Source organism: Furipterus horrens, unplaced genomic scaffold (assembly GCF_987537825.1).
Source record: "Furipterus horrens unplaced genomic scaffold, mFurHor1.1.pri manual_scaffold_1, whole genome shotgun sequence".
Lineage (NCBI taxonomy): Eukaryota > Metazoa > Chordata > Mammalia > Chiroptera > Furipteridae > Furipterus > Furipterus horrens.
Window position 1 is genome coordinate 187,822,714 of NW_028327171.1, and position 21,427 is coordinate 187,844,140.

General features: G+C 36.2%; 1 protein-coding gene across 1 annotated transcript in view; it reads right to left on the reverse strand.

Moving 5' to 3' along the window:
• Positions 1-361: 361 nt before the first annotated feature.
• The window catches only part of BOLL (boule RNA binding protein), a 34,648-nt gene continuing 13,582 nt past the window's right edge, over positions 362-21,427 (reverse strand). The window contains exons 6-10 of the mRNA XM_090282235.1: positions 10,834-10,961; positions 6,632-6,703; positions 5,063-5,110; positions 4,151-4,279; positions 362-478 (exon numbers count right to left, since the gene is read on the reverse strand). Coding sequence (XP_090138361.1) covers positions 362-478; positions 4,151-4,279; positions 5,063-5,110; positions 6,632-6,703; positions 10,834-10,961 — 494 coding nt within the window. The remainder of the gene's footprint in view (positions 479-4,150; positions 4,280-5,062; positions 5,111-6,631; positions 6,704-10,833; positions 10,962-21,427) is intronic.

Sequence of the window (21,427 nt, forward strand, 5' to 3'; positions counted from 1 at the left end):
AAAGCAGAGGAGATGGGAAGTTACTGCTTAATGTTTCCATTTGGGATTATGAAAAAGTTTGGGACTAGATGGTTGTGATGGTTACCCAATGTTACAGATGTAATAATTACCACTTAGTTGTTCACTTAAAAATGGAAAACTTTGTTATATGTATTTTGCCATAGTAAATAAAACATTTTTGACCATGTGTGGTTTATTACCTGTTCAAAACTAATTAATAGAAATATAGTTAATTGGGATTCTATTTCCTTCACATGAAAGAATTCACTACATCTGTGCTTCGGATCACAAATGTGATATAAACATCCAGGAGAGAAATTTGGAAAACATGATATATGTGCAAGAAAAAAACAAAATACAGTCAAAACAAACTTCTTACTTTAATTGGTTCAGGCTGCATCACAGGTGCAGGCATAGCAATGGCACTTGGAGCATAAACCTGGTGATACGTTGCTTGAACTCCATGATCAGAATAAGGCTATTGCAAGAAAAGAAAAGAAATGTATTGCCTTTTATTTATTAATTCAAAATATTTATTCAGCATTACAATGTATTAGGTATTTTACTACAAAATGGAGAAACAGAGATGAAAAACACATCCCCTACCTCTAACTTATAAACTGATCAGGGCCAGATAAGTAGCCAAAATTACCATAAGTCCTATGAGACATGTATAAGGATGTGCGAGAGAAAATACAAGAACTACTTGATTTAGTTTAAGAGAGTTGAGGAGGTGATCAGGGAAAGTTTTCTAGAGGAGTTGAAGCTTGAATTTGAAGAATTAGGGAAAAAAGATGGGAATACACAAAGGTGTAGAGGCAACCAAGACCACATCATATTTGGAAGATCTGCACAGGTTGTCTGATATGGCTAGAAGAAGAACATACACTAAAAGGCAGTTGAAAGATGAGACATTAATGCAAAAGGTAGGGAACAGATAATGTAAAAGCAGATTTTGGCTTGTCCAATAGATGGCACAACCATTTATTGAGACATGGAATATAAGAAAGGCAAGCTTGATGTTTATGGAATTGTGTGTCAGGGGACTGGAGAGAAAAAGTTGTATTTGTAATATATAAAATCTGAGGTATTTGTAGGACTTCTAGTAGAGGTATACTGTTGATAGAAAACTAATGGCTCTATCTAAAGTGATTTCTACTTAGCAACCTACTCTATTAACTAACTTATATTTTAACCTATACCTTCTACCAGAAACAATATTAAAATAAAAGCAGGCATATATCATTGTACAAGTTATTAGCTAATATAAGTAATAATTCCAGAAAAATCTTATTGGCATCTACTGGTTTAATGACAATATTAGATTGTGGCTAAAAATCTAATGTAAAAGAATTCTTTTTTTTTTCTTTCTTTCTTTTGTTTTTTGGTTTTTCATAACAGTTGTCCGATTTTCCCCCCATTTCTCTCCCCCACCCAGCCCTGTAAAAGAATTCTTATCTCACTGGCCCCTCCTTAAAAACCAGAAAGCCACCACCACCAAAAAACAAAAAACAAAAGAAAGTAATTTTTTAAAAAACTGCCCTCATCAATTAAACTGGGAAATACCCATGATCCCAAAACCACAAACCATTTAGAATGCCCGACAAATGCTATGCAATTTGGACCTATATAAGCGAGGACTCTGAAGTCTCCACAGACTGCAGGAAGGATATAGAGTTACCTAAAGATCAATGTTCTTAAAGACCTATTCAAAGAGTCTTAAGTGTACGGCATATCTCCACAGAGATCCAATTTTATAATATTTAATAGCAGGGGATGTGGAATTGAAGGAGAAATCACATCTTCCTCATTTCTGTTATCTACTACCCTGCCTTATAGCTGAGGACACTGTTGGAGGTGAAACAGGGTGAAGGTACAAAGAGAAGTTACAATTACTACAACACAATGCAGAAAATGATCCCCAGAATGCTGAAGGCCGAAGGAAGAGCATTTCAAGCATGAGACTTAACAACACAGTGGAAAGATGCTTTCAGACTACAGCCTGATCCTCCCACACTATATCTTGACAAATAGCTGACCTCACTTAAATATTAGTATAAAGGTGGAAAGGAAAAGCAAGCAACCTAAGCATGAATACTGCCTCTTTTCCAACTCCATCAAAAAAGAGAAAGGTTAAAGAATAAGATGAGAAATTACCCTAGAAAAAGTGGAAAAGTTCACATAAATATAATTCTTTTGGATATTAAAGAAATTATAGTAACATCATCTCTAAAAAAGAGCTCAAAAAAGAGATTTTAAGCCAAGAGACATTTACAGACAATGATGTAAGCAAAGTGACAGAGCATGGGATAAAAAAGATTAAAAATAAAAGAGATGAAAGCCTCATTAGTTATAATAAAAACAGAATACACATAATGAGAAGTATAGTCATAGTTATCTTGAAAAAGCATGTAAAACAACATAAAAAGTACCATGATAAAAAATTACCTGAGAGATGATAGATATAAAAGACAAAAAGAGATCTAATGTATGTATTACTTGTATTCTATTGTTTAAGTTACCCAATTCATGGTACTGTTTTCCATCAGCCTTTGCAAACTAATACAAGATCATGCAGTTATATTATAGTAAGTCTTTTTTCTTTGAGATTTATTAAAGAAACAGAACTAGAATAATTTTTTTCCCAAAGCTCTAACAGGAAAAAAAAACTTATTTAAGAACTAGTCAGAAAATCAAAAGGGCAAACTATTTCCCAAGAAAAATATTATAAAGACTGATCAATTCCAAGATATATTCTGGTGAAGCTATTTCAAATTAAGATAGACATTACAGGTGCACAGGAGAAAAAAGCAAATTATTCACAGGAGGAAAAAATAAGGCAGGCTTTAAACTTTGTTATAGTTAGACTCAACAGCAGAAAAGACTAGACCAGGAAGTTCTGAGAGAAAAACGTATTTTTATGGGTTGAATTGTGTTAATTCAAAACTTACAGGTTGAAGTCCTAACCCCCAGTACATCAGAGTATGACCTTATTTGGAGATAGGGTCTTTACAGAGGTAACCAAATATGGTCACTATGATGGAACCTAATCCAGTATGATTGGTATTCTTATAAAAATGGAAAATTTGGACACAGAGACAGGAAAGATAATGTAAAGACATGGGGTTCTTCAAGTCAAGAAGAGAGGCCTGGAACAGATCACTCCCCCACAACCTTTAGATAGAACCAATCCTACCAATGCCTTGATCTTGGTCTTCTGGCCTCCAGAACTGGGAGACAATATATCTCTTATTTAAGCAACCCACTTTGTGGTACTTTGTTCTATCAGCCTTCATAACTAATACAAGTATGATGAAGTTACTTTATAGCTAGTCTTATTTTTCCATATTTATAGACAAATATGTTGAACAAACATGTAAGAACTCAAAAGATTAGAGAATCTATAAGCCTTCTTTAATGAAGAGTACTTGCAGATTCAGTTAACCAACTGATAAATGGAGGATGAGACAAAGAACAAAGAAATCCTAGTATGTATAAAGGTGTTTTTAGTAAACATTAAGATTCAACTGAGGACTTTATTGTTCCACAACAAAATTATAATGTTATAAATGTTATCAATATAAAAATACAAAACATTCAAATTTGGAAGTGGGTGCTAATTTCCTAATCTTTCACAACACTGATTTAAAACATCCCATATAGTTCATGGCACACAGATGATAAAGGTATTAGTAATGTTCAGAAATATAATTTAAAGACACTAAATGAGATATTTAGCCTTTGTAGTTACAAAATAAATTTGATTTATCTTTGTGAAGGAAGAATTTTAAAAATATTTTTTCTTGACTTAATTTTTATATGCTTTTAATTGACAGAATGTTAGCAACAATAGAGACTGACAGACAAGTCATAAGAAAAAGTAGTTGGTATCTTATTCTTTCAAGGAGATCAAGTTAGAGATTAGCCTAGTAAAGGGAAGAGTTGATTTGAGAAATGATTCAAAACTAGTTAGTGAAGAAGTCTAATATAAACCATTCTTAGATATAAAAAGAGGAAGCGATGTGAATAAATCAAATAAAGCATAAGGTATGCAGCTTCAATGACTCTTGAACAAATATTTTTAGAAAAGAAAAAATAATAAATGTAAGACACGGTAGTAAAGGTAAATTACTTTGAGACTAATATGTACCTCTGGAATTGAAGCTTCCATCAGAGACAGTGAAGGAGGAACACATCCTCCATCTTGTGCAATTTCCACTGGTTGATAAAAAACCTCAGACGGTTGTAGGTATAGGAACGGAGCAGAAGAGGCAGCAGACTGAAACACAAAACCATAGTTCGAATTCAAATATGATTAGTTATTTCAATTAAATCAAATGTCTTACCTAACAGATGAGACAACTATTTGTTTCATATTTTCCTAAGTTCTTTTTCAAGGATAGCATAGAAGTATCTTAGCAACAAATTAGAGACTCTGGTTGATATAAATTCTAGTTGTGTAGATGTCATTAAAGAACTTACCACTAATAAAAGTTCTCAGTGCTTCAGAACCTCATATGTAAATTCAGATAATTATATTAAGATTACTATTAAAGTTTGTGATAATATAACCTATGGTACATAAATTGGCATAAGCACCTATTCTCAGCTCTGTGACTTCTAATGAAAATGAGAAATGTCAAAAAAGATTAAGCAATCTTTTTTTTGGTGGTTTACTATTTGTTACTTAAGTTGGGAGATGAAATACTTATTTGGGAGCATAAGTCAGACAAGCAAAATCTGAAGTAAGGCTAGAAAAATGTTAAAATTTCCAATAATACTAATAGAAAAAGATGTAATTTTGCATGTTTATGTAACACTCATTTATAAAATGATTTCACTTAAATGGTCTCATTTGATCTTCACAAAAATCCACATGAGGAAACTTACAAGGTTATATAGTAGTATCATTACTTCCATTTCACAAATGAGGAAGCTGACAGATACAGTAATTAAATAAACTGCCAAAGGTATCATTTTGAGAAAGGTCTCTAATCTAGTTCTCCTGACTTTAGTATTCATGCAGTCTTTACAAGAGCACAGGAAAAAAGTTAGTATTTACCTGAGGAACACCCCACTGCCACTGACCTGGTAGACACTGTGTAGGGGCCTAAAATGAAAAAAAAGGCACTGCAGATTATAAACAAGGCTTAAAAGTGGACATCTATATGCCAAAGAATGGAGTTGAACCCCTACACCTCAAACCACATACAGAAATTAACTCAAAATGGATGGAAGATCAAAACTAAGAGCTAGAACTAGAAAACTATTAGAAGAAAACATACGTATAAATCTTCGTGACTTTGAATCAGGCAAATTTGAAACATTATGATGTCAAAAGTACAAGCAACAAAGCAACAAAAGGAAAAGAAAAGAAATTGAACTTCATCAAAATTAAAATCAATGATGTGCTGCTGGCAAGGATGTGAAGACATTAGAATTCTCATCAGTTGCTGGTAGGTGTGTAAAATGGTACAGCCCTTTTTGTAAGCAGTAGGACATCAAAAGGTTAAACACAGGATACCATATGACTCAGCAATTCCACTCTGAGGTATAAGACCTAAGAAAATAAAAACATGTCTGCACAACAACTTGTGCACAAATGTTCATAGCAGCATTATTATAACAGCCAAAAAGTAAAAACAATTCAACTGTCCCTCACCTGATGGATTAAAAAATGTAGTATATCTCTATAATGGAATATTATTCAGTCATTAAAGGGAATGAAATATTGATACATGCCACCACATGGACAATCATGAAAACATTATGTTAGGCGAAACAATACAATCACAAAAAACCACATATTTTATTTTATTTATTGTTAGGAGGGCACCAAATGATATTTTTATTTTGAATACCGATGTTTGAAGAAAATTGTTTTAACCAAAGAAGTAAGAAAAGGTAGACATAAATTCTTGGAGGGGCATTTTCCTACATTTATTCCCTTGAAGAATTTAATATTAATAAAGAATGTCTTTTCCAAACTGACAATTTTAAGGACATAAAATGTTAATTTTCTTTGGCCATTAATTAAAGAAAACACCCCCAAAAAGGGAAAATAATAAATAAGGGATACTCAACAAAATAAAAATAGACGTTATTAGTGATACTTACTTGGGATGAAAAGATCACATATTTTAGATTCCACTTATGTAAAATGTCCAGAATAAGCAAATATATAAGGATACTGGTAGACTAGAGCTGTCGGGTAGAGGTAAAAAGGAGTGACCGCTAATGGGTAATGAATGCTTTTGTGTGTGAGGAGGTAGTGATTAAAATGTTCTAAAACTGTGGTATGGTTGCACAACTCTGAATTTAGTAAGAAACCACTCTTGTATACTTTAAATAGGTGAATTGTATGGTATGTGAATTACATATAAATAAAGCTGTTATTTTTAAAAAAGAGGGTCACCTTATTTAAAGTACTTATTGTAAGATGACAATATAGAAGATAGACTTTTTCTTAAATTAGTTGTATTATTTCTTCATAATAAATATTTTATTCTGTATTTACCATTGCTATCTCATTTTAATTTCTAGAATATTTGCATGAGAAAGAATAAGATGAAAGTTACCCAAAAAGGACTATAATTATCAGGGAGGATTTTCATTGTAATTTAATATTTACCTGGTACTGATATGCAGATTGCTGATAAACAGGCTGAGCTACCATCACAGGGGAACTAGACATAGAACGTGTCTATAAGAGAGAGAAAAAAAAGAGGAAAAATTATTTTAGGTAAAATTCTTTAAAATAGTTTATATAAAATTTTTCTCAAATTGTTACCTAAACCCAGTCAACTTGTAGTTTATGACTGGAAATGTCATTTTTCCACCTGTTATTGATATTACCAACTCCACTTGAGTCTATTGCAATCATCACAGTATTCCTACTTCCATGTTGTTTCATTTCCATAGTAATGTTAAAAGAACTACCAGAATAGTTCCTTTTAGTTCAAATGAAAGTATAGTTTTAGCAGAATATTCAGGGAAAATGGCAGCTGGACTTAAGGTGACACTCCTCTCTCCATTGTGCAGACCAACAGTAGATAATGTTTACAAAGCATTTAGAAATGAATAATAACAGCTGATTTTGCCACTGATTTCCTACTGCTTAAATATAATCAACATTCTATTTCCTTGTTATACATTTAATTAAAGCAAATACATCATTTATTAAAGTATTTGTCAAATTCTTTTTTATTAATTGACATTTAAATAATCATACAATAAACTTACAAGTGATTTATCTGTTTAAAGAAAGTATATTTGTCTGATACTCAATTATTCAAAGTAAGAATAGACTTTGAAATGTAAAACCAGATCATTAATAAAACAGGCAAGCTGTAGCATAAGATAGGTAAACAGGCTTTAATGATAGCAATTAAAATTCATTTTCTAACATGGGATCTAATTTACATATAGTTTTAATGTTCACCCCTGAAACTAAAGTATCATAGTTCTGTACAATTTGAAAATTATCATATGCTACTGAAATTGTACCACAGATTAACATTAGAAAATAATAATCTACTAACAGATTAAAAGAGGAGAAAAACATGATAATCTCAGCAGACAGAAAAAACATTTGTTAAATTCAATAGTCTTTCATGATTAAAACCCCCTTTGCAAACAGAATGAAAAGCAACTTCCTTAATTGATTTAGGGCATTAATTTTTTTTTTTTTTTTTAGATTTTATTTATTTGTTTTTAGAGAGGGTAAGAGAGGGAGAGAAACACTGATGTGTGAGAGATGTATCAATTGGTTGCTTCTTGCATGCCCCCAACCGGAGACCTGACCTGCAACCTAGACACATGCTCTGACCAGGAATCGAACTAGTGACCCTTCTGTTTGCAGTATGATACCCAAACCACTGAGCCACCCTGATCAGGCCAGGGCATTATTTCTTAACAAGGTGCAACATTTTCCCTGTACGGAACAATCGGCAATATTTTTGGTTTTCATAAATGTAGGGAGGCTAGGGCAGTGCTAAACATCCTACAATTTTACAGGACAGCCTCCTACAACAAAGAATCACCTGGCCCAAAATGTCAATAATGCTGAGGCTGACAAACCCTGGTTAAAATTAGGAGTATCTTTGAGAATCTACAATGTGTGTGTATTTATGAGTATGTGTGTATAACATTAATGGAGAATCAATGAACTTGTTTTCTCATTGAAGAATAAGGTCATTGTGTTATTGCAAAAATAATGGGAAATTGCAATAACTCACTGGGAAAAAATGAGAAACAAAAGAGTAGAAAGAAACAGAGGCATACTGCATCATGAGTGATTGCCTCTACAAGTTTGGCAGTTTAAATATTAACATTTAAAAACCAAAAGGCATGATTACACACCAGTCACAATGTATTAGAAAATGTGATTAAAAATTATATACCACTCATAAAAAGTAACAAAAACTATAGAGTACTTCAGAACAAATCCAAGAAAAAAATGTGTCAAACTTTTTATGGAGAAAGAAAATTTGATTGATGAATGGAAATAAAGAAAAGACCTAAATAAATGTTTGCTAATGGGAAAGTGCAATACACCAAAATATCCCAAATTAATCTATATATCTAATCTAATCCTAATAAAAACCCAACAAAGGCTTTTCACAGACCTGAAAAAGCTGAATCATAAAATTTATATTTATAGGGTCAAAGACTTAGGGATAGACGAGAGACTCCTGAAGAGCACAATGAAAGAATTGCCCTATCAGATTTTTTGACTCTTTATAAAGCAACAGGAATTAAGACAGAATTGGGCAGGGCAGACAAATACACCAATGGAACAGAGTAGAGGGCTCAGAAAGAGACCCACACACAGAAACTTGGCATTTGATACAGGTTTCATTTCAAAACAGTGGATGATAACAGATTAGTCAATACATAAACTCCAGATTTAAGATCCAGATGTGAAAAACAGCAACACTACAGTATTTTAAAAATAAAATACAGAATATCTATATTCTTGAAATAAAGATAAAAAGACAATAAAAGCTGGAACCATAAAGAAAAACATTCATTTGTCAACATTAACACAAAAAAATTATGTCTGACAGAACAATCAGAAAGTTAATAGAGAAGCCACAAGCTAGAAGATATTTAAAAAATTCATATAGTGAACTCAAGAAAAAGACAAATAACCACAGTAGGAAAATGGACAAAGAATATGAAGAGGCAGCTCAGAGAAGAAACTGGAATGGCCAATAAATACACAGAAATAGGTTCAATTCTACCAGTGACTAGGCAAATGAAAAGTAAAACAAGATATCACTTCATAATAATACTTGCAAAAATATAAAAATCTAGTAAACTAAAAGACTGGCAGATTATGGAGAAATTGAATCTCTCATAAACTCCTAGCTAAAGTATAACTATTTGGCAACATCTACTCAAAGATGTATATGCTCTATGAATTTGAAATTCTACTTTTATGTGGAACACAAATTTTCCAGTGGTACATGAGCATGAATTGGTTGAAGAGTATTTTCAGATGCTCAATTTCATATGTACTTCCTGATTTGATCTGTGAATGTGTTGGTGTACAATTAATTCTCCTTTTCAAACTCCTCTTTCACAATTAACCTTTTGCTTCAGTATTAAAAGCACTTTTTCTCAGTTCTTCTGGATCTTGCTACAATGCTCTGTTCTGAAATGTAAACACCAACAGAGCATCAAACAAACAGATAATTCAAGAAGGTAATGCCCTTGAGAAATAGGAGAGAACAAAGCAAAAATATCTTGGATAAGAAATATTAAAGGAGAGATGCCGTATTTCATCCAGTGAAAATAATAAATTACATGATGGTCAAAGGGATACATATTAGCTCATTTATTTGGACTTAAAAATAAAGTCAGGATTTTAACATAGAAAATAAGTTTTATTTGATTATCTAGTATCATTTGGATGACTAATTTTGTTAACTGAGATATATAAAAGACATTTTCTGTTCTTCCTTTTTCCTTTTTAAAAAATTGAAATATAATTGGCATATAACATTATATTAGTTTCAGGTGCACAACATAACAATTTGACATATGTATAAATATGAAAGGTTCACCACAATAAGATTAGTTAACACCCATCACTACACATAGGACATTTTCTATTCTTAAACTAAATCTACAGCTACAAAGTTTTATAAAACTATATCTAAAGCAAATCCACACTATATAATATACCTAAACTATTTAAAATTATGATAAATTTCATGTATCAACTTAAAAATGAGTATTCATAATTTTTCAAAAGAAATTTAGAGGCTATAAAAGCAAAGTTACTTCAAAAACTGCTGTCTTAAAGTCTCATATGATACATACAAAATTTGGATGTTTATTTTAGTCTTGATTGTAGAAAAAACTTAAAATGTCCCTCAATTAGGGAATATACACTCATACAATAGATTATTATAAAATTTAAAAAGAAGTGAAATAGATATACTAGAATCAAGATGGTGTAAACTCAAAAACTTATATAGTGTTTAAAAACAACCCAAAGCAATACTATATATTTGGCATGCTACATTTGTAGTAAAAATATGTAAAATAAACAAGAAAGATAATCTGGTTACCTCTGAGGAGTTAAAGAGGGTAAGAGAATGGGAGCAAGGAGACTTTATCTGAATTTACCATATTTTACTCTTTCCATTAAAAAAACAAATTAAGTATGGCAAATTGTTAATATACACTAAACTTGAGTTGTAGCTACATGGCTATTATATTATTATTTGTACTTGTTTGTAGTTGACATATTTCAGAAATAAAATAAGTATTTTAGAAATTGATAGTAATATATGAAAACCCTTTTAAAATAAAATTACTTACAGGCCAAGATGGTGGCACAGAAGTTACCTCTGGAGTATGAAAATAAGCAACACCATTATGATAAGTGTAAGGATATCCAGTTGAAGTTGTTAGATACATTGTTCCAGCTGCTGGCATTACACCGGAACCTAAAGATTAAATAATAATAATGGAAATGTTAAATATAACTTTGAAAATGTAATTTATGAACAGTGGAAAATGTTTTATCTTAACACATCTATATAGCTATAGTAAAAATTAAATGTTATGTTATTTTTTAATTTCATATGTTAAAGAATCCTTGAAGTGTTTATTTTCAAACTTACTATCTTAGAGCCTTTGTTAGCTTAAGGCGAATCAGAAAGAAACAAGTTCAATATGGAATACTAAAATTTCACCAATGTACATTTTAATATCAGTAAAATAAACCACAAAGCTTAACTATTTAGATTATCAGTAAAGTCATTATTTTAAAAAATATAAGTGATATATAGTTTATTTACTATATAGACACTGTAGTGAAGTTCCTAAGACTTTAGTAAGACCTTTTATTTGTAAAAGGTGAAAGATGAGAGAAGCAGTGAAGTTGGAGGTAATTCTATTTTTTTAAAGTATATTTTATTCATTATGTTGTTACAGTAGTCCCATTTTTTTCCCTTTGCTCCCCTCCACCCAGTACCCCCCTTGTCTCCACCAATCCTGCCTCCCCTTAGTTCATGTCCATGGGTCGTGCATGTAAGTTCTTTGGCTTCACCCTTTCCTTTATTATTCTTAACTTCCCCCTGTCTGTTTTGTACCAACCGATTATGCTTTTTTTTTTTAAATGTGTTTTATTGATTATAGTATTACATTTGTGCCAATTTCCCTTCCCTCTGCTCCCCTCCACCCGGTGGCCCCCCTCCCTCCAGTTGTCCCCCCCTTTTAGATCATGTCCATTAGTTGTGCATACAGTTCTTCTCAACCTCTCTCTGTCTATTCCATTCCCTCCTACCATGATCCTTAATTCCTATATCATCTCCCTCCCTCTCCCCATTCCCCCTCCCTGTTGACCTCCCCCCAATATGTTCCCCGTACCTAAAGTTCTTTTTCCACTCTCGTTGCCTGTTTAGTTTGCCTTTGTTTCAATTCCCTAGCTTCTGTTGTTTCTTGTGATGCAGTTTTCATTTTAGATTTCATTGTCTTGATCCTCCTTTTTCTAAACCAGTCCCTTTAACATCTCATATAACAGTGGTTTGGATCTAATGAACTCTTTCAGTTTTATTTTGTCCTGGAAACACTTTCTCTGTCCTTCTATTCTGAATGACAATTTCGCTGGATAGAGTATTCGTGGTTGTAGGTTTTGGATTTTCATTACTTTGAATATTTCTTGCCAGTCCCTTCTTGCCTGCAGGGTCTCTCTTGAGAAGTCAGCTGATAGTCTAATTGGGACCCCTTTGTACATAATTCTTTTCTTCTCTCTTGCTGCTTTTAAGATTCTCTCTTTATCTTTAATTTTTGACATTTTGATTATAATGTGTCTTGGAGTGGTTCTCCCTGGGTCCAGTTTTTTTGGAACTCTCTGTGCTTCCTGGACCTGTAAGTCTATTTCCTTCCCCAAGTCTGGGAAGTTCTCCTTTATTATATTTTCACTCAATTTTTCAAGTTCTAGTTCATCTTCCTCGCTCTCTGGCAAACCAATGATTCTTATGTTGGGCCTTTTATAGCTGTCCCAGAGGTTTCTGATCCTCTCATCGTTGCTTCCCATTTCCTCTCGCTGCATTGGTTGACTGCTTGTTCCTTCTCCATATTCCGGTTTGTTGAAATGAACTCTGGATTTTATTTCCTCACCATCTGTCTCGTATGTGGTTTTGTTCCTTTCGTTATGAGTGTTTTTCGCTTCTTTCTCATCTTTTTCCAGATCTTTTGTGAATTCTGTAAGCCACCTGATAACAATGGCCCAGAACTGAGCATCTGACAGGTTTCTTATCTGTTCATCTGTCAGGTTCTCCATCTGTTGCCTGGTGAGCTGTGCCACCGGGATTTCTATAGTTGTCTGCCTCATTTTGACAGATGCGTTTTGTTTTCTTGGGCCGGCTGTAGGGGGCAGTGCCTGTGTACTCGTCACAAGCCAGCGACCGGCGCCTGTCCGCGACCTATTTCGCAGCCCTGTGGCGCTTTCTTTGGGGGCGGGGGTCCAAGATGGATTCACACAGTTATTCCGCTAGGAGACCGGGATCCGTCCTCCCGCCCCCCTGGGCCTCACTGTTCAAGGCGATGTGGTGGCTGCTTTCCCCAGCATTGGGGTCGCGAGCTGCCGGGGGTTCGACTGCAGCCGGGGTTGTTCTCCCCGCCACTGTCCCAGGTGCGACCGCAAACAGCACCGCCCCCTTTCGCTCGTCCTACCTGCCCAAAGAGCGCCGCTGGTTTATAACTTCCGATTATGCTTCTTAATTCCTGCACCATTTCCCCATTTCTCCTACTTCCCCCTCCCCGATGATAACCCTCCAAATGATCCCCATAATTCTGTTCCTATTCTGGTTTGCTTAGTTGGATTTTGTTTTTATTTTTTAGATTCAGTAGCTGATAAGTGTGAGTTTGTTGTCATTTTAATGTTCATAATTTTGATATTATTTTTCTTAAGTAAGTCCCTTTGACATTTCTGATAATGGCTTGGTGATGATGAACTCCTTTAGCTTTATCTTGTCTGGGTAGCACTTCATCTGTCCTTCTGTTCTAAATGATAGCTTTACTAGATAGAGTAATCTTGATTGTAGGTCCTTGCTTCTCATCACATTGAATACTTTTTGCCAGTCCCTTCTTGCCTGCAAAGTTTCTGCTGAGAAATCATCTGAGTCTTATAGGCATCCCTTTCTAGGTAACTCTCTGCTCTTCTCTTGCTGCTTTTAAGATTCTCTCTTTATCTTGAATCTTTGGCATTTTAATTATAATGTGTCTTGGTGTGGTCCTCTTTGGGTCTAGCTTGTTTGGAACTCTGTGCTTCCTGGAATTGTATGTCTATTTCCTTTGCCAAATTTGGGAAGTTTTCCTTCATTATTTTTTCACATAAGCTTTCCACTTCTTGCTCTTCCTCCTCTTCTGGCACCCCTATGATTCAGATGTTGATATGTTTAAAATTGTCCCAGAGGTTCCTAAGCCTCTTCTCATTTTTTTTCAATTCTTGTTTCCTCATTCTGTACTGGTTGACTGTTTTTTTCTTCCTTATGTTTCAAATCATTGATTTGAATCCCAGTTTCCTTCCCTTCACCATTGGTTTTGTGTGGATTTTCCTTCGTTTCATTTAGGATAGCCTTCACTTCTTCCCTTATGTGTTTGCTGTACTTAAGGATATCTGGCAAGTCTGTGAGCATCTTTATCAGCAGTGTTTTGTACTCTACATCTATTAGGTTGGCTATCTCCTCGTGTGTGAGGTTGGCTATCTCCTCGTCACTTAGTTCTCGCACTGCAACCTTGATCCATTCTTTCTTTTGGGCCATACTTCTCTGTCTCCTCATCTTGACAGACTCCTGTGTTTGTTTGCCTCTGTGTCTTAGGTAGAGCTGTTGCACCTGTTACGTTGTAAGGGGCAGAGCCTTACGTAGTCCTAATGGGCAACCTGTTTCACCACATTGTGGCGTTTTATATGAGGGAGGGATCTGAGAGGGAACAATGTTGCTTGCTCAGCACTCACCCCTTTTCCAGGCACTTCTCCCACTTCTGTATGGGACTGGCACCTCTCTAGCTGTTGCCCTGGCCATTAGTTTCCAGAGTGGGTGAATCTGTGGACGTTCTAGGACTGTGGGTGCCCTTTAAACAAGTAGACTCTGCTGAGAGACCAACAGTTTCTTCCTCTGCCCCAGCCACCACTGGTTTTTACAGTCAGAAGCAATGAGACTTTATTTTCCCTGGCGCTGGGGCTGTGAGCTGTGCGGTCTGGTCTGGTGCTGGGAGTGCTCCCCAGGTGTCCCTCCCAAGTTTTTAAAATGTGTGACCACGCTTTCCGCTGGCCTGCAGCTGCTGCCACTGCTGCCACCACCACACCGTGTCCTCTCCGCCCTGGCTCCGCCCTTCCTACCTGTCTGGATGAGTATTTCTTATTTCTTTGATTGTTGGACTTCCATGACGCTCGATTTTCTGGAACTTCTGGTTGTCTTTAGTTTTGAGATAGTTGTAGTCCCTCTTAATTGTGGAGGGAGATGCAGTGTGTCTGTCTAGGCCTCCATCTTGGCCAGAAGTGAGAGTCTACTTCTTGAAGACATTTTGGTTCCAACCTACAAATTCTTTGAATCTACTACAAACAAGCATTCATTTATGGTGTGACTTTCTTTTATGCTCTAATCTTTTTTGCTGCTGCTATTGAAAACATAACCACAAGTCTTCATGTAGATAGTTTTGAGTCCCCATCTCTTTTCTCAAGCCAAATTTCGTATACTTCTCCCCATAAAATTAAATTATTTTTTAGTTTTTATTTTATTTTTTCCAGGAGAATACTTTACAAATTTAGATTAGCCAAGTTAGAGTAAGTACTTGACCAGTAGGTTTATATAAATTACAGGAACTGGCAATCCTCTTTCCACTATTCCAGTGCTCCTCAGGATATAACATACATTAAAGTTGCCTACACAGTTTATTAGAATACGAATTCTAGGGCCCCCTCTCCAAATATTTTCACTCAGTAAGTCTGAGATAGGGCCTGAGTATTTGCTTTTTAACAGATTCCAAGTGAACAATTGCTGGCTGCATACCACACCATCAGCAGTAATGGCCTACCACTTTAAGTAGCACTACTAGTTTTTGGCTTTTATATTTTCACTGCATTACATCTACTATTGCTTATTTCAGTTTTTCTCAATTTGATCCCTTTGAGATTCTGATGAAAGCCATATATATTCAAACAAAATTCTGCATACAATTCAGAAAGTTCATGAATTTCTCTCCCTTTCATCTCACTTTGAGTGCTATTACAAGGCATTAAACTAGAACCCGGTGATACGTGTCAAAAAGAAAAAATAAGAAAAAGGTGCAAAATGCCACAGCCTCTATCTTCATGGAGGTTCTGGTGGGGAAGACAGTCACTAGCTAATTACACAGTTGATTAAATACAATTTTGATAAATACATGAAGAGGTACTAAGCTGAACATTTCACATATATATGTGTATATGGAGCATTTGCGAGGAAAGGATGTTTGGGCTCAGCTTTAAAAAACGAATGGGATGGGAATGAGATGGCAAAGAGTGTTCTAGATAAAGAAAACAGTATTTCAGGAGTATGGTATGTTTTGAAACTGAGAGGATAGATGGCTAAAGCATAAAAAGAGAATAGCTCAAAATAAGCAGAGAATACCATGACAAAACACGTATATTAAAAAGTTTTATTGATATAGCTATTGCAGTTGTCCCAGTTTTTTCGCCTTTGTCCCCCTCCACCCAGTACCTGCTTTCCTCCAGCAATCCTCCCCACTTAGTTCATGTTCATGGGTCGTGTACATAAATTCTTTGGATCGTCCACTTCTTATACTATTCTTAACATCCCCCTGTCTGTTTTGTATCTTCCAATTTTGCTTCTTAATCCCTGTCCCTGCCCCCCATTCTCTCCCTTCCCCTTCCCAGCTGATAACCCTACAAATGATCTCCATAACTGATTCTGTTACTGTTCTAGTTGTTTGTCTAGTCTGTTTTTGTTTTTTAGATTCAGTTGTTGATTGTTGTGAGTTTGTTGTCATTTTAATGTTCATAGTCTTGATCTTTTTTTTCTTAAGTAAGTCCCTTTCACATTTCATGCAATAATGGCTTGGCTTGGTGATGAACTCCTTTAGCTTTACCTGGTCTGGGAAGCACTTTATCTGCCCTTCCATTCTAAATGATAGCTTTGCTTGATAGAGTAATCTTGGTTGTAGGTCCTTGCTTTTCATCACTTTGAATATTTCTTGCCTACAGAGTTCCTTCTGAAAAATCAGCTGATAGTTATGGGTACTCCTTTGTAGGTAACTCTCTGCTTTTCTCTTGCTGCTTGTAAGATTCTCTCTTTATCTGAACCTTTGGCATTTTAATTATGATATGTCTTGGTGTGGTCCTCTTCGGGTTCAACTTGTTTGGAACTCTGTGCTTCCTGGACTTGTATGTCTATTTCCTTTGCCAAATTAGGGAAGTTTTCTTTAATTATTTTTTCAAGTAAGTTTTCAATTTCTTGCTCTTCCTATTCTCCTTCTGGCATCCCTATGATTTGGACATTGGCACTTTTGGAGATGTCCCAGAGTCTTCTTATACTATGCTTTTTTTTTTTTTTTTTTTAATTCTTGTTTCTTCAGTAAGTTCTGGTTGAATGTTTATTTCTTCTTTATGTTTCAAATCGTTGATTTGAATCCTGACTTCCTTCCCTTCACTGTTGGTTCCCTGTGGGTTTTTTTTTTCCCACTTAGTGTAACCTTCATGTCTTCCTTTACATTGTTGCTGTACTCAATGAGTTCACTAAGCATCCTAATCACCAGTGTTTTCAACTCTTCATCTGTTAGGTTGGCTATCTCCGTTTCATTTATCTCTTTTTCTGAGGTTTTGTTCTCTTCTTTTGTTTGGACCGTGTTTCTTTGTCTCCTCAATTTGGTGGATTACCTGTGTTTGTTTTTGTGTATTAGTTAGAGCTACTTTGATTCCCTGTCTTAGGGCATCTATTAAGTTGTATGGGGCAGAGCTTTAGGTGTTCACCAAGGCAGGGCAACCTGCTTCACTGCTTTGTGGCTGTGTGTGGGTGGAGGCCTTGGAAAGGGGGCAATGCTGCTGTCTGGCTTATGTAGGTTTGACCAGCACTTGCTCTATTTCTAGTCACTTCACTCACTTCTTGTATGTGACTGGTGCCCTTCTAGCAGTTGCCCTGGGGGCGAGTCCCAGAGTGGGTGGGTTTGCGTATGTTCTAAGTCTGTGTGGGCCCTTTAAATGGACTCTCCTGAGAAACTGGCAGTTTCTTCCACTGCCCCAACCCCCACTCTTTACAGCCAGAAGTTAAGGGGCTTTATCTCCTAGTGCTGGAACGCTGGGCTGTGCGGTGTGCCCTGGGGCTGTGATCACTTGCTCCCAAGGTATCCCTCCCGATTTTTATTCACCACACACGAATGTAGAACCGCCTGTTTTTCTGCTGCCACTGCCTCTCCACATCATACTTCATCTCCTCACCTCTCCACCCTGACTCCGTGTCTCTGCCCTTCCTACCCATCTGGATAAATGTGGTTTCTTTCAATCCTTGGTTGTCAGACTTCCATACAGTTTGATTTTCTGGAGTTCTGGGTATTGTTTTGAGGTTAGCTGTAATTCTTCTTGTGGTTGCATAAGGAGGCAAAGTGTATCTACCTATGCCTCCATCTAGACTGGAAGTCCAAGATACATACTTTGGAAGATAACTCTGGCTGCCTTGTATATGATGGGTTGGAAGGTAGCTGGGACTAGAATGTTGGTAATGAGGATGGGGAAAAAAGTGACAGATTTGAAATAATTTGAGATAAGGATCTCTTTTATTTTATAAATATATTTTAAATACTTATTATTTCTTTGTGGAAATGTAAAAAGAACTTTGGGGTCAAACAGTACTGGATTTGAAACTAAGACATACCATTTGGTTAAGTTATTTAACCTTACTCTTCTCAAATTTGGGCATGGGATGGTATACTAGAAAATATAAAAAGGCATAGGGTGAACAAGATGATCTTCCTACAGAATCAGTGTTTTTTAAATAATTACTTTTAGGAAAAAATTTTAATATTAAAACAAACAATACCATATTATCAGATAATACAAATATGAATGATAGTTGTACACAGAACAAGACATTAAAGAAAATTTAGAATTCTGGTATGTTGCACTGGGTTAAGACCCAAACATGCCAAAATTAACTTTCCTCTACTTTTAAGAGTATTTCAGCAGAAATGTTTCTAAAACAATGGCTTTACCTTTCTAAGACTGAATTTTCTATTTATAAAACAGAACTAATAATACCTCTTGGGTTGCTGTAAAGATTAAATGAAATAATGAAAACCTGGAATACTGACTCTTGCACTGAATAGTTTTAAAATAACTATTCATTTGTTTTAAAGCATTTGAGAGAGTTCTAATTGATGTTATGTTTTTAGTATCTTGTGGATCATATGAACTTAATATGAACTTGTACCTACTGCTGGTGATAATGGGTTTCTAAAGAACCATTTCTGCACAGTATAGCTTAACTCTTGCAACTAACAATGGTAGTCTGAAAATATTCAGCTTTCTGCCAAATTTAGTGCTTTCCATTTTGAAGTATCAACCTATGGAGGACACTTCAGCTATCTTCTAAATCAGCAGTCCTCAACCTTTTTGGCACCAGGGACCAGTTTCGTGGAAGACAATTTTTCCATGGACTGGGGAGGGGGAATGGTTTCGGGATGATTCAAGCACATTACATTTATTGTGCACTTTATTTCTATTATTGTTACATTGTAATATATAATGAACTGGCTGGTTTGGCTCAGTGGATTGAGCGTCGGCCTGCGAGCTAAGTGTCGCTGGTTCGATCTTCCATTCAGGGCACATCAGAGAAGGAAAACTCTGGCTCCAAAAAACCTCCGCTGCCTTGCGGCATACCTCTTCAGGGGAAAGGCTAAGGGAGTAAACCCCGACAGAAAATCCGGAGCCGGAGTCCCTAAGGCGGTTTGACGCTGTAGTCAACACCGACAACTCCTGCGGCGCACCTGAAGCCAAGCTGTATTGACTCCGTCTTTCCCTTGGACCCTTCAGCTGCGAAGAGAGGGGGGGTCTGCTGCATGGGCAACAGCAGACCCTCCATATCACCCTGCCCAGGCTCTGTAGCTTCAGCTTCACTGGAGAGGACACTCCAGCGTCATCGTAAGATGTCGATTCAACGCGGGAGGAGACAGATACCGTGTCACTCCCGAGTTGGACTGCACAGCCATTCTCGGCGGTGCAGATAGACTCTTAAGAAGCTACACCATCGTCTCTCGAGACGGACGGCTGCCGATTCGATTCGAATATATAATGAAATAATTACATAACTCACTATAATGCAGAACCAGTGCAAGTCCTGGGCTTGTTTTCCTATAACTAGGTGATCCCATCTGGGGGTGATGTGAGACAGTGACAGCTGAAGTGTGTTGTCTCTCTCCAGTCTACTCTGTAATCTTGTTCTGGTTGCTGTCACTGCAAAAAATCTCTGCTTCACAAAGATAGGATGTTGGAAATGGAAGCAGGCTTTTCAGTGCTTTGGTGGCAATCTCAGGATATTCCGCCTTGACTTTAATCCAGCATGTATGGAGACTTGAAGTTGTCTCCAACATACTTTTAAGGTCATCATCGTTTGAAATCTCAAGCAGTTGATTTTCTTCTAGTATGGACAAAGTCAATTCACCTGGCTTATTCACAAATGGGTTGTGGATCCATTCTTCCCAAGTTCAGGGGTCTTTTTGGGTTGGAAGTAATGCTCGAACTCTTTTGAAAGCTGAGACATATGATCATGTACCAGCTGGGAGAAACAAGGCTCTGGCTCAGTCTCTTTTCAAAATCTCTGCTAATGTTTGAAACATGTCAAAAATACCAATGTTCACTTGTCACCCCCATAATTCCAGTTTGGCTTTGAATGCAGCCACTTTATCTGCAGACTTGAACACAGTTGTCATTCTCCCCTTAAGCGACAGATTGAGTTTGTTGAGCAGGTTGAATATGTCACACAAGTAAGCAAGTTTTGCAACCCATTCTGTCTCACTGAAATGTGCTGCCAGTGGTGACTGTTTTTCACAAGAAATCGCTGAAGAGTCTCGTAACTCATAAACTCTGGCCAGTGATCTCTCTTTAGAAAGCCATCTCACTTCTGTGTATAAGAGAAGATGTGTATGCTCTGTGTCCATCTCCTCACACTGCTGTGTGAACAGACCTGAGTTAAGGGCATGCACTTTAAAGTGGTTGATAATTGTAATCACATCCTGCAAAATGTTAAGTTCAAGTGACATTTTTTGGCTAGCCAGCATTTCTCTAGGGATGACAGTGTGCAGACTCACATTCAGAAGCAACCTCCTTGACCTGAGCAGTGAACCCAGAAAGCTGTCCAATCATGACAGCTGCTCCATCCATGCATATATTGACACAAAATGACCAATTCAGTTTTCCTGATATGTAATCATTCAAAGATTTCAATAGTTCTGCAGCTGTGGTGTTGGTTGGCAACAAAAGTGCACATAACACATCCCCATGTACATCCTGCTGAAAAATACATCACACAAAAATAAGCATTGTTGCCTTGTTGTCAAGATCGGTAGACTTGTCAACCTGGATTGCACACCACAGTGACTCATTAATCCTCTCTGACAATTGTGCCTCAATATCCTCTGCTATTTCATCAATTAATCTAGTTATAGTGCTAGCCAAAGGAGGAACACATACCATCTTTTGAACTGCAGCCTCTCCTAAAAGTTCATGACAAATGTCCTTAGCAGCAGGCAGGATCAACTCTTCACCAACAGTGAAGGGCTTCTTAGCTTTAGCAATGTGGTTAGCCATTAAGAATGATGCTCTCAGTGCAAACACATTTCATGAAATGGTGGCCTTCAATAGTTGCTTCTGTTCTTCGTGTTCACGTTTTTTTCTTTTGAAAAACTCCAAAGGCTT